The sequence below is a fragment of the Athene noctua genome, chromosome 2, assembly GCF_965140245.1.
Source record: "Athene noctua chromosome 2, bAthNoc1.hap1.1, whole genome shotgun sequence".
NCBI lineage: Eukaryota > Metazoa > Chordata > Aves > Strigiformes > Strigidae > Athene > Athene noctua.
In genome coordinates this window covers 34,955,987-34,970,037 of record NC_134038.1, presented here as the reverse complement: position 1 = coordinate 34,970,037, position 14,051 = coordinate 34,955,987, and the positions used below count along the sequence as shown (strand labels likewise).

The following is a 14,051-nucleotide window of genomic DNA, read 5'->3' as shown; positions in this document are numbered from 1 at the left end:
AGACAAAACTCTGAGTGTCCAGTCTACAGAGTGTGTTTAGCACCTATCCTCTGGGCAAGGTATTAACACTTTGTTTTGTTTGCTGTGGGCATGGATAATGGTATCATTGCTGAACAGTAATGGCCATTTTGGTTTTGATTTTGTGATTTGGATATTGTGTAAAAAATGTAGATGCCTTATAGGTAAAAGAATGTTAAACGACCAGATCTGTACCTTCCTATCTGCAAGTATATTTCAGGAAACTCCTGCTGCTGTGTGTGTGCACAGATGACATAATTCTTCATTAATGTCCTATAGTATTTAGGAGATCACTTTTAAAAATGAATTTACAACATACTGTGATCAGGCAGCATCTTTATAAGTCAGTCTATAAATCAAAGTCTTTGGGATAAATAAAGATGATGTACCAAAGTTTCAGCCTTCAAAATTCCCATCAAAAAGGCCGGGGATACCTTGCAGCTACCTTCCTCTCACCTGTAATCTCTAGATGGAGCCTTGCATAAATTACATATTTCTTCAATGAACAGATGAAATGAAGTGCATCTCACCTCTAGTGCATACTGCAAAACAGAAAGACACGAAAGGGAATATCAGTGCAACACAGAGCAAACTTCCTCATCTTCAGCTCTTTGGATTTATAATCAGGATTGCTAATACAGATGTTTTTCAACTGTTGCATTTTTGTAGTATAGGATATAATTTTTTAACAATATCTCAACAAGCTAATCAACAGTAGAATACAGTTAACTATTCCTACATCAGTATTTGACAATGCTAGGTCAATAGAAATATGAGCTAACTCAGTGAAAGCAAATTGAAATCCAATAAATGAGCAAATATGAAATTGGTGGGCCATACAGCTAAATAAACCAATGCAAGTGAGCAGTTTCTGAATACAAACTGCAGTGCTGTGGAGCACACAGAAGTAATTTACTCCAAAGGTGAATAGGGAATAATTTCCTTGGGGTTTTTTTAAAGGCATAAATAACTTTATGGGTGCCAAAAGCATCATCAGCTTCTTTCTTACAGATGAAAAATACTAGAATCAGAGGTGCATTCAGTGAGTTAAAAGAGGAAAATAGGAGATAAAAAGGAGTAAAGTAGAAATGTTCATCAATTGTCATGTAAACAATAGGATGTTTATACCTGACTTTTTATAACAGGAAATGGATACATCTGGGTACTACATAGTTACTAAGAAAAACAGATTGTTACATGTTATACAGGGGTTTTAGTGATATTGGTGGTAATTTAACACAGGCACAAGATCCAAAAGTAAAATTTAATGAAATTTTTCAAAAAGGCTGCCAGGAGAAACTCTTTCCAGTGTTAGAGCTGTTTGTAGGAAGGAACCTTTAGGGGGAATTGAATGATATCTTCTGGTAGATGGATGCTTCTGAGCAACCACAGATTTTAGTTGCTACATTTTGAGGGAAAAATAGATTGTGTAATTTGTTCCTAACACACTTACTCTTTTAACAAATTAGATTACTGAAAGAGTTTAACATGCATTCCTGGTTTTCAAACAGATTCAAACAAAGTAATTGTGTCATTGCAATAAATAGATTCACAGCTGGGGAAAGGGGGTGTAGTGAGTAAAAATTGATTGGGGACAATGTCTCAAGCTTATTTCTAGATTCTCTAATAAAAATTCTTCTAGTTAAAAAAAATCACTGAGATATATTATTTACTGACTATTTCTATTATTTCTTCTTCAGAAAATACCAGTCTGCTAACTCCTTCACTGTCTCTAAAGTAGCAGGTTAGCATTTATTTCTTACAAACTCAGTACTACTTTGAATCATGTTTTTTTCTAAATAGCACACATTTATTTGTTTCTCTTTTCCTTTTTTCAGTTCAAGCTATTACCTGTGAAACAACAGTGGAACAACTGTGCCCATTTCAAAAGCCAGCCTCACACTGTCCAAGGTAAAAATTCTTCTGAGTTTTATTAATTTAAAGTGCTGTCATATCTTCTGTCAGTGACTAATTACATGTACTTGTCATTGATAGAGGTGACAACAGTAGCTGTAAATGTGAAGCCAGAAATGTTTTAGTGGTATTTTAGTCTTTGGTCTAAGTGAGAAGGCCAGGTAAGTAAAGATGATCTACAGGCTTTTTCATTAGGAGACTCTCACTTTCTTTTGCCCATAAAGGTCTTTTTTTGGCCCCTTGGCAAATCGTAGTGAAATTGTCATAGGTTAGACTGCGGAGAAAATTACATTTTTATTTTTTATTGTCTACTATTATGTCTCTGCACCTTGGGCAAAATACACTTAATTTCAATTTATTTGCCTGTTAAACGGATACAATAAAAGGATATGATGCAGATGCTTATCATAGAATTTATCAACTTGTTTGAGAATTCTGGAGGATAGAGTGAGCAAATAAGTTTGCAAAAAAATTGAAATATATACAGTTAAGGTAAATTGTGGTCTGCAGGACAGTTAACAGCTTTATATATATGTGCCATTTCTTTGAAGTCTATGTTTTAACTCTTCGAAAGGAGCCTGTGCCACAGTATTTTAAGGAAGGAAATTGGTAACAGTTCTTAAAACCATAGATGAGTCAAAGGTAAATACACTGTAGCATGATTTACCGCAAGCTAAGCTGGAGATATCCACAGGATTACTTTCATAGCAATCCTACAGCCAATACAGGAAGCAAGTACAAAGCCAGAACTGCTAGGAAAACATCCCTTCATGTAGCACTTGGGTCTGTGGACTTGTTTGGTGTTTGGCTATGACTCCTGGCTTTCTAGCTGGAAGATGTGGAGAAGTAAGTGAAGGAGTGGAGTGCAGGAATGGATGGGTACAATCACATACTTCTATCTTTTTCTTTCTTTCTTCATTATTAAAAACTAAAACTAGCTTCATTAAGAGAAAAAGAGGGTCTGTCTTTAAGAAAATTTAAAAATAAAAATAAGGTTAAAAATTACTGATTAATTCTGGTGCGTCAATACAAGGAACTTCACAACAGCAGTAATTCATTCAAGGTTCTGTGCATGCTCTTAACTTAATTCTGAAAAAGTGGTCTCAGGAGTTACCAGCAGTAATCAGCTATGGCATTGATTGCACAATCATGCCCTAATCATAAATCACCAGGTCTTCAAAAGACGTGTTTGGCATCTTGCTTCCTTCACACAAAAACCTCTTTCCGAGCTCCATCAGCCTGTTTGGATTACCCATCTGGTAAGATTGTAGCATGCCCCAGTGGTGTGACATGCCAAATATTGATTGGAGCGTGGGTAGGATACCGGAGAAGAATGCTTGCCCAGGGCTGCCCCATGTAGGGTGGCTCTTAAACCATTAGGGCATGACCCATTTTTTAAACGAAACAGCTCAGAGTAGACCTAGAACTAACACTTATTCCTTGTAGCATCTTGCAATTACCAAATAAGATGCTTGACACCTTCTGTGCTGCTGTTAGCTTCCCACATAGTTCTCCTGTGCGTTTTGGAGTTATAGCAGGCATGAATCACAGGGAGAGTTTTTCTCAAATATTAGCAAAATGTAGTTGAATAAAGACGGTCTTTGTTTCAGTAGCTTTCTGATCTCGAATTAGCTAGGAATCTCATTACTTTTCAAAGTTTTTCACTTTAGCCACAGATGCCAAGCGCTTACCCTCATTATAAGTTGCTGAATTGGCTTACATCACTAGGTCATCAGCATCATAGCAGGTCCTCAGATCTGCCTCTCCTGAGAAGATACTCAACTGTACAGTTTGTATAGGATGCAGTAGAAACAGATAATAATATAAGAGTGAACAGCCTCTCTTCTCACTGGCTTTGCTACTGGCCTCACATACGTTGAACAAGAATACTCTCTGTTTATCCAAAGGGAAGAAGACCAGACCTCTTGAAATTTGTTATTATGAACCACAACTTACATCAACAATGCTTTCATCCATATTGTCAGAACTTCAAAACCTGACACTTCTAGTATCAGTATAGACACATACATATGCATCATCAAATTGATTAATACTCAGTAATGCTGATGTTGAATATGATACAGTAATACTCATACCATTCTTAACTGTATGTGGCTTATGTTTGATATTTCAGGGTGTATTGTCCACGCAACTGTATGCAGGCAAATCCACACTATGCTCGTGTAATTGGAACACGAATTTATTCTGATGTAAGTATACTGATTTATGTTGCATTATATAATGAAAAGTAAAATCCTATGAAAAGCTATAATGTAAAGATAATAAGATATAATATAAATATCCAGTTTTCCTTCATATGCCGATTTTTTACAGTCTTTTCAGAAGTTCTTTTTCAGAGGCTTCCATTTAAGATAGAAGTACTCAGCTGCTGAAGATACAGAATGTTATTTGAAAACTCAGTGTAGGCTTCAGTAGTGTCTGGACCTGTATTTTCAACTCTTAATCAAAATTCTCACTGATTTATTCACTATTGACAGTGTATACCCATTTAAAATCTTCCTCTTTAGACCCTGATGCAACCATAACTTCTGCTTTTTAGAACAAAAGTACCTCTTATTCTGAGTTTATGTTACAATTAGTTTCTTTTCTGAATAGAGCTATTATGGTATGAATATATGTGTCATTCTCAGCAGACAGAAACACAAATTACTCATTCTTCATATGGCCCAAACATATCGCCACCTTAGTGCTTTGTGTCCCTGCTGGACTCGTAGCTAAGAATTCCCACATGACAATGCTTTGTTTTGTTGTGAAACCAGGAAAAAAGAGAGTTTCCTCCTGTCTTGCGCTGAAGAGGTGGCTCCACCTTTCAACTTTTGTTAATTCATTTTGTCTAAAGCTTTTTGAGTCTTGTTTCTGGAATTTCAGAATTGTGTCATGTTGACAAGCATTTTATCAATATCTGTGCTTTTAAAGCACTTTTCGATATGACCTAATTTGTGAAATAAAATAAAAACCTTCTCAAGAACTGAATCATGTCAGGCCTAATGTGACTGCCTGAGCTCTGTTGGAGATAATTTTGCAGCACCTGCCTGTATAGAGATTATCCTATGTTGTTGCTGTTAGTCCCTGGATTGTCAAGGTACCAAAATACCAAACGTTTTCATAGAGAGAAGGAGAGCCTACAATAGTTCAGTTGCAAATTCTTTCACTTGCAGATTTTTTGGTAAAATTACATTTTAATGGACATGCCTTAGATGTGTATATGGTAGAAGTTCTTAACCACATTCCAGTTGCCTTGTAAGAATTTCTAAAGAGATTAAGGTTTATATTTACCCTGCTGTTTTCACAGTCCACAACATTTTCTCAAAGATGGTCTCTTACCAGTAGTGACTCTACATTATGGGTGTTGATTGAGCAATTCTACAAAAAACAGTTAACTTCCTTTTGGGTCCTAGAGAACAAAGGTCTTTTATCTAAAGAATTTGATGGACCTGTATAATTTCATACCATCTGAGGACTTTGGCCATATTAATTTTTGTCTCACTAACCATACATGGAAATATCTTCCTTAATACTTGTGCAAAAATATTCATAAGTCTCTGCTATGGTAGAGAAAATAGTTCTATAGTCCAGTGATGGTGAGGGAGAGATGCTTGTGGTGGTTAAAATGCCTCTGCAGAGTACTGCTATGCTGTGGTAGATATTTGGTATTTTGCTGAGTAGCTGGAGAAGGAAACTAATTAAGCAGCTTAGTATTCAGATTCTATGACCTGTTAAATACTAACAAATTTCAGTGGGTTCACAGCACAGCAATAAAGCAGGGTCATATAATGCTGTATGAAATGTTTATGTTAACTTAAAATTACCACCTTATATATCCTTTGGAGTGAGTTCATCAAAGTTATAGACCCAGATCGATAATAAAGACTTCCAGAAAGTGGCATCATGCTGTTAATTTAAAATACCAATAATATGCTGAAATTTTTGACATACCTAAGTGTGGAATCCTGTTCTGCTTAAATTAATAGGAGGTTCATTTAACAGTTCAATGAAGTGTGATCAGTATGACATAATATTATTAAGGAATTGTATTAGTATAATTGTAATAGTATTAAGGAATTATATTTTTGTAAGAAATATTATGGCATCAGTACTGGAATCTGATTCCATTTAGATGAAGATTCCCAAGTCAATGAGAAGTTCTTGAAGGCTCAAAGCAGATAATACTTTCTCAAAAACATCATATTCTGTAGATATTCTTAAAACTATTTGCATTTATTAATTTCTGTTCTTACAAGCCAGTTCATAATTCGGAATTTGTACTCATGTGATTGTTCATATATTCAAATACTATGCACATTTGTTCTCCAGTCTCATCTGGAAAGCAGCATCAGAATATCAATTTTGTTTTTTATCTGAAAATTGCCCATTGATTGACTTTATCAATTCCATTCTTCTGACCACTCCTTTTGCATATATCCCATATAAGCATCTTGCCTTTAGCTTTAAAATGTTGTGCATTAGCCTAGTCATACTTCACTGTTAGGGTTGTGGTACCAACCCTAACAATGACCCCGTCCTTTACTGGACATAGTTTCCAAAAGTCATCATCCTCTTCTGTAAAAATCTCCATTCCTTGACTTTCATTTTTTTTCTTGACCAGAAACTTCCAAATAACAGTGGAACAGCCAGTATCTTAGCTACCTTCAAATGTAATTACAAGAGTATCAACCTATTTAATGATGTACACAAAGTGTAGCCTTTTAGTTACTATTACAGAGGTAGCAAACTTATTTTCTCTGATTGTACCTCTAGCTTTTTTCATATCTCCAATGTGAACAGAAAACCAAGTTGCTACTATATTATATTACTAGTAATTAATAGTGTTCTTCTAGTTCTTCACTGTAGTTAATTGCTTGTAAACCTCATCTTTTGTTTCTTTAGTCTGTAATCCTGTACTGAAGAGGCCATTTTCCCCCCATATATCTGAAATTGCACATAATCAGTCTGATCGTTAGTTGCTCTCATAGTATGAAAACATAAAAGATGCTATAATTCCCAAAATAAGGCAACTACTGGTGTCCAGAATATAACAACAGTCTTGCAGCTTGAGAGGAGGAGAAAAAGTACAGAAGAGGATAAATGGCATCTCTTCTGGCATGTTCAAAAACTGCAGCCAGCACTGTGAAGAGAAAAACTCAAGTGTCTTTGCAAAAGATTCTTTGCATAAACAATTTCAAATCTTTACTCCTAGAAAAATTGTAACATTAAAAGACAGACTATGTAACAGTGAAATTGGCAAGTTCTGTGCTTGGAATGAGAGTAGGAAAATAATTGCTATTTTAAATTCCTGATTTTATATAGCATTGAAATTACAAAATAGCTATGGTAACAGATATAAATTATTTCAATTATAACTGGAAGAAATGCATTTCTTGTTTAAATAGTGGCCTGTGTGACCAGCTATTGATATTGGCTAAGTTTTTAAGGCTGGTTGCGAAGATACCTATTGCAGTAAAGACTTCTCTACAAAATAACTTGGCTTTAAGTGGAGATTCACTGTAGCTGGAACTACACTTTGCTGTGCATTGAAGATTGGGACCTACATTCTGGAGTATCTGAGGAGTTCCATTCTTCTGGTGATTAATATTAAAACGCTAAAAGAGTAGTAGAGGACTGCAAATTTAAATCAATTATTTAAATGAACATAATCAAGATTGTCACTGAGCAATCCTTCTGTGGATATTATTTATACTACATAGGTTCATGAAAGGAATTAGTGGCCGGAGAATGTAGGTTTTACTCAGTTGAAACTGCTGTTAACTTCACAGAAAACTTTAGTAGCATTATAAAATCATAGAATACTAGGTTGGAAGGGATCTCAGGGATCATCATGTCCAACCTTTCTTAGCAAAAGCACAGTCCAGACAAGATAGCCCAGCACCTTGTCCAGCTGAGTCTTAAATAAATCCATTGTTTGGGAATCTGCCACTTCCCTGGGGAGATTATTCCAATGGCTGATTGTTCTCATTGTGAAAAATTTTCCTCATGTCCAGTCAGGATCTCCTGAGTAAGTTACTATACTTACTCCTGAGTAAGTATACCTATTACCACTCATCTTTTCCATATGACTTATAAAAAGGGAGTCTCTGTCTTCATTGTGGCCACCTTTTAAATACTGGAACATGGTGATAAGGTCTTCCCTAAGCCTTCTTTTCTCAAGGCTGAACAAACCCAGCTCTCTCATCCTTTCCTCATATGTCAGTCAGGCTTCTCAGTCCTTTGATCATCTCTGTGGCCCTTCTCTGGACCCTCCCCAGCCTGGCCACATAATTTTTAGGTAGTGGGGACCAAAACTGAACACAGTATTCCAGGTGTGGCCTGACAAGTGATGAGCAGAGTGGGATAATGACTTCTTTATCTCTTCTGGTGATGCCCTTGTTGGTGCAGCCCAGCATTCTCTTGGCTTTCTTTTCTGCTGCTGCACACTGTTCACTTCATGTTGAACTTGTCCACCAAGACCCACAGGTTCATTTTCATAGAGCTGCTCCCCAGCTGGGTAGATCCCAACCTGTGCAGCACTCCTGGATTATGTTTTCCCAGGTACAAGATGTTGTACTTGTCCTTGTTGAACTTCATAATGTTCTTATTAGCCCACTCTTTCAGCCTATCCGGGTGGCTGCAGGGTGTCTCTCCCTTCCAAAGTGTCCACTTCCCCACTCAGTTGGTATCATTGGCAAACTTCATCAGGATACACTTGATCCCATCGTCCAGATCATGAAGATATTAAACAGCATTGGGCCCACTGTCAATCCCTGGGGCACCCCACTTGTGACAGGTTGCCAGTTTGAACAGGAGCTATTTCCCGCTACCCTCTGGGTGCCTGTCAGCCAGTTCCCCACCCACCACACAGACCTCTTGTCTAGACAGTAATGCATCAGTTTCTCTAGGAGGAGGCTGTGGGGAACCCTATCGAAAGCCTTTGAGAAACCCAGGTAGACAACGCCCACCGCTTGCTCCACATCAACTGAGCAGGTTACTTTGTTGTAGGAGGTGATCAGGTTTGTTAAGCACAATTTGCCCTTGATGAATCCGTGCTGGCTTTTCCCAATCAGGTGCTTCATTTGACTTGTGATAGCCCCCAGGAGGATTCATTCCATAACTTTCCCAGGGACTGAAGCAAGAGTGATGGGCCTATAATTTCTGGGATCCTCCTTTAAGCCCTTCTTGTAGATGGGGTTGACACTGGCCTTCTTCCAGTTTTCTGGGATGTTCCCCAGTCTTCATGACTTCTCAAAGATTAGGGATAGTCGTCTTGCAACAATGTCAGTCAGCTCTCTTAAAACCCTCAGGTGTATAATAGCAGGGCCCATCAATTTGAGGGGTCAAACTCCTATAAGAGTTCACATACCAACTCTGCCTTCACTGGTGGTGGGTTTCTGTTTGCATCGAACTGGATTGTTGTTCCCAAGGCCTGGGGCCCACAGTGCTGCATAATTTTGCCTGAATAGTCTGTGGAATTAGACACTGATTTAAAAATTATTCTTTAGTAGCAATTGGAGTCTTCACCTCCTGACTCTATTTCCTCAGTCAGACTTGAGGAACTAAAGCCATTAGTCTGCCATTAATTGACTGCCATAGCTAAGGAATGATTTTAGATCTCTATATGTTTGATGCTCACATTAGACCTCTAATCTAATTAGCTTTTAGTATTTGTCCATGCCTGGATAGGAGATTGTAAGGTTCCCTTTGAATATGTATCATTTCACTGCTGTTTGAGGTTTTGCATTTAGAGGTAGAATTATTGCAGTCTATCCCTCACCTTTCAGGTAGGACATCCTCCTAGAAACATATGACTGCAGCATGTCTTTGCTGTTGTACAGTTCCCCTGTTTGGCTCTAGCTGGGGTTTAAACCGAATTTCCTGGTCTATAATAATTGACTAAGGTTTGGGTTTTACTACCTCTGTGCTCTTGAAGTGAAGGCTGATTGGAAGCCTTTCAAAATGAAAGGCTCAAGAATTCTAACATGTTCCTGATCTTTGATCTGAAATAGCCTGAAATAAATGATTTTGGGGGTCATGATGCAGGAGGTCTTTGAAGAAGCAGTTTCTATATTCCTATAAACTGCCTAATTCCTGTAAAATTGATTAAATACTTTAAGATTAATAAAACTAATTATGCAATAAATATAATTATTTTATGTTTCCTATAACTTGTTCTAAATGTCTGTATTATTTTTCTTCTAAACAATTTTGAAATAAAAGGATGAATGAAAACTAATCTTTTCCTCATTTTTTTCTTAGATGTCCAGTATCTGCCGGGCAGCAGTACATGCTGGTGTAGTCCGCAACCAGGGTGGTTATGTTGATGTCATGCCAGTAGACAAAAGAAAGGTGTATGTTGCTTCCTTTCAAAATGGAATATATTCAGAAAGGTACAGAGCCCAGTTTCAAAGATTACACTTTACCCTTCACCTCGATAAGATTTACAAAGTCTTGCATTGTGTCTGTTTGTACCTAGGGCAGTGCTAGAAACCAAATAGGCCAACATGGGTGATTTACAGAGCTTGTGTAACAGCTGTGGTGACTTTGGAGAAGCTGTGGTACCAGTGCTGCCTGCCTCCTCTAAGCTTATAAATCATTACTCTAAAAAGCTGCTTATGAAATAAAATAACCCTCTTGTTTACTTTGCTGGTTCTGTTGCACACAATATTTGATAAGAAAATTGCCATTTCTTTCTTTGGGATTTTTTTAAAACTAACATTATTGGTTTATTCAGTCCAGGTTAGAAGATCTGCAATAGATGTGTACGAGTAGCTGATAACAGGATTACTGATTTACATTGTGTTGAACCAGTGAGCCTGGATTATAAATAATATTCACAAACATTAAAATTCACAATCATCAAAACATATTTTTAAATTTCTTTTTTTTTAATGGTTTGACTGTTTTTAACAGTGTTTTTCTGAAAGACATGGGGATGCTGTGAAAGTTCCTTTATTTGTATTCAGTGTATTCATGCGTTTTATGATGCTAACGCATGGCTGCATGTTGAAGATTAAATTTAATCCCTGAAAGAGTTCTCGAGGTTCTAAAGGAAGAAAGAGAAATTACCTAAAAATAATCTTGTACCAGTCTTTTAGTCCTGTAAAGCTAAGAATGATTTCTACCTTTAAAAGTATAGGTTTTCCATGAAATTTATGGGGGCAAAAACTTCCAAAAGTTTCTGTAGAGAACTTGGAAGTAGGAAAAGATAGAGTATTTATTTCTCATTTTTAATTGGAAGGAGCTCTTGTCTCTTCCTCAAACCTTGCAACAAACCTGGAAACTTGTAAAATACAGATTTCCTTTGCTCAGTGGATGACTTAATTTACATATTCTTTGTCCTCTCCCCATGACCATCCAGTTCCTTCAGAAAGAGTGCTTCCTTACTGACACTTTTGTTCTCCATATAAATCTCCTCAATGAGTACAGATATAGCCAGGAGAAGTGTTGCAGATTTAATCATTGTTTGTACTTTACTGTCTTGGTAAAGTTTGGAAGGTCAGTGGTTTGGAAAATGGTCCCATGCAAGTTTTCTGTGAAGCAGAAGATGATGGATTGTAATGCCATTGCAGGCAACCTGTTTTATTGTGCTGTTCCTTACTTTCACTTCCATTTACCTTTCCTTCCCAGATATGCCTCAGACAGGGTTTGAAAGAGAGAAAACAATGTCACCATTAAATACGACATGCTAGTTCAGTTTATTAGACAGAAATATTGATTCTAACAACATTTAATTTCAGTTGGATATTTTTGTTTCATTTCTTTTCAAGCCAGATATTTCTCCATTCAGAAGGCATTTCCTTTGTTTTTGTAAAATATTACTTATCTTTAAAAATCTATTCTTCAGCGTATAAGCAACTAACAAACAAGTGATCTCCCAGGTCTGCAAGTTCTTTCTGAATACAGTTAGAATAGTGAGCGTAAGATGCATGCTTACTCTTTTTCCTAAAAACATTTTATAGTATTTTGCTTCCATAGAGCTTTATTCTTTAAACCAGAATTCCTCATCACAAAGGATTAATTTATTTTTTTTATGTTATGATTTGTTCCTAATAAGCTGTTTTGAAGAAAAATGAATCTGAAATTTATGTGATTTTATTTGTGACATTTTTTAAAAAATTATTTAATAGCTGAAGTTATGAGTAGTCACAAGAGAAGTCGCAGGGTCCTAGATCTATATTTAACAATTAAAAAAATTCGTTGGAGTGTTGCCATCTTTAAAATAACATCAGGAATGTTTTTATGTTTCAGTTTACAGAATCCTCCAGGAAGCAAGGCATTCAGAGTATTTGCTGTTGTTTGAGTCTAGCAAGGAAAATCTAAAACAGGCAAGTGAAACCAGAGCACTTGGAAGAGTGTGATAAAGTCCGTTTCTTATGATTCCTAGAATTTGTATAAAGCTGTAACATTATTGTACAGAAGATGTATACTGCTTTCCACCAAAAAAGTTTAAATTACATATATATCTTAATGAAAAAATCTGTAAAAGTAAACATGGGAGAGAAATTAATTTGAAAATCTACAATGATATATAACAATACGTTGAATCCTGTGTTAAATATTGCTATATTTTCTTAGCAGTTACTCCTATACAGTTAATTCAAAGCTCATAAATGTTCTTTGTTTTCTTCATCTGAATATATTATTGTATGGTGCTTTATGTATGCCACTAACATTAACCTTAAAATTATGCCATAGGGAGGCCTGAGTTTTTATTTCCAATGTACATAAAAGAAGCCATTCCAATAATGCAATATAATAAATCATGCCTTAAAGTAAAATAAATATATATATATAACTTTTTGATGATTTACAATAGCATTAGCAGTGCAAGCATAAATTAAGAGCTAGACTGTTTTCAATTTCACACTAATCACAACAAATACAAATACCTATTTTGAAATAAAATGGAAAATATAAAATACAGAGAAGTCCTGGGTCATATTAGTATGTTTTCCTCTAAAGAAATGTTTTTAAGACACTGGGCCATTCATGTTTATTATTTCTTAAATATTTTAATAAAATGTTTATTGGATGCTGCTAAGCTCTTTAGTTCAAATAACCAATTCTTAATGGCCCAGTCCTTCACAGATATTCAGGTATCTTGGGATGGGTGAGAGATAGACTTATATAACCCTGAAGGATATGAGAAAATTTTAATACTGAGAAGTGGCATAACCTGAAATTAAGGAATAAGCCATCAGTTCTGCAATGCAGTTCTGCACATATACATGCTTTATTTTAGTCATGTGACTCCTTCAATTTACCTAAATCGGGTTTCAGCAAAAACGTAGAATTATACACATACATAAAAATTTGCAAGCTTGAGGCCTTAAACTGTACATGGTATCCATATACTATACATTAATATGAGGGTAAATGTTAAAAAAAACCTTAAAGAAAATGGTAACAAAGGCTAACCTTGCTCCTCATGACCTGGCAAATACTCCTGCAGGCCAGGAAGTATAGTGGTACGGAGCCCAGTGACAATTATATCATTTGTTGTGTCACGATTTTTAAAAATTCATTTATGTTGAACAGCCTTGTGCATTAATTTTACCATATTATGGTATATGAAGAACATGTAGTGGTGATACTATGTTTCTTTCTATGAAAAGTGTATTGGTGCTTTAAGACTGAAAAGCTGTTAAACTTTATTTTTGGTATGTTTTGTTTCTGTTGTTGAATTTATTTCCTTCCAACTTGTGAACTTACTCATATTCTTCATATTTCAGAATACTATATTCTGCCTCCTGTTTTGCTACATGTACTACCTCATGTAGTTTGGCAAGCTTTGTTAGTTTTTTAAATCTGTTTTGAATAAAATTAATTTACATAGTAAGAGTACCTCTGACAGCCTTTATTTTTTGAATTGTTTGTCCTGCCTCAACAAGAAAAAAATAAGTCACTCAAAATTTACTTGTTTTTTCTGACCTAAACATTGCAAAAGTAGGACCAAGCAGAAGACATAGCCTGAGGTTCTGAAAGCTGTATAGGCAATTTAGGCACACAACTTCCATTAATTGTATTTATAATAATAAATGGATAAATCTGGTCATTTTTTCAAGTTTTGACCAGGGTCTTTGGGAACAGATTGCTATCTCATTCTA

At 35.9% G+C, this 14,051-nt stretch overlaps 1 protein-coding gene across 4 annotated transcripts in view; it reads left to right on the top strand.

Annotated features, from left to right (window-relative positions):
• CRISPLD1 (cysteine rich secretory protein LCCL domain containing 1) overlaps positions 1-13,772 on the top strand; it is a 43,227-nt gene extending 29,455 nt beyond the window's left edge. For 2 of the 4 annotated variants that reach the window (XM_074898813.1, XM_074898814.1), the window contains 5 exons: positions 1,719-1,762; positions 1,857-1,929; positions 4,067-4,142; positions 10,201-10,331; positions 12,193-13,772. In XM_074898813.1, coding sequence (XP_074754914.1) covers positions 1,719-1,762; positions 1,857-1,929; positions 4,067-4,142; positions 10,201-10,331; positions 12,193-12,244 — 376 coding nt within the window. In that variant the 3' untranslated portion in view covers positions 12,245-13,772. Of the gene's footprint in view, positions 1-1,718; positions 1,763-1,856; positions 1,930-4,066; positions 4,143-10,200; positions 10,429-12,192 lie in introns of those variants that run through there. The other 2 variants (XM_074898811.1, XM_074898812.1) reach the window with 1 other exon arrangement.
• Positions 13,773-14,051: the final 279 nt, after the last annotated feature.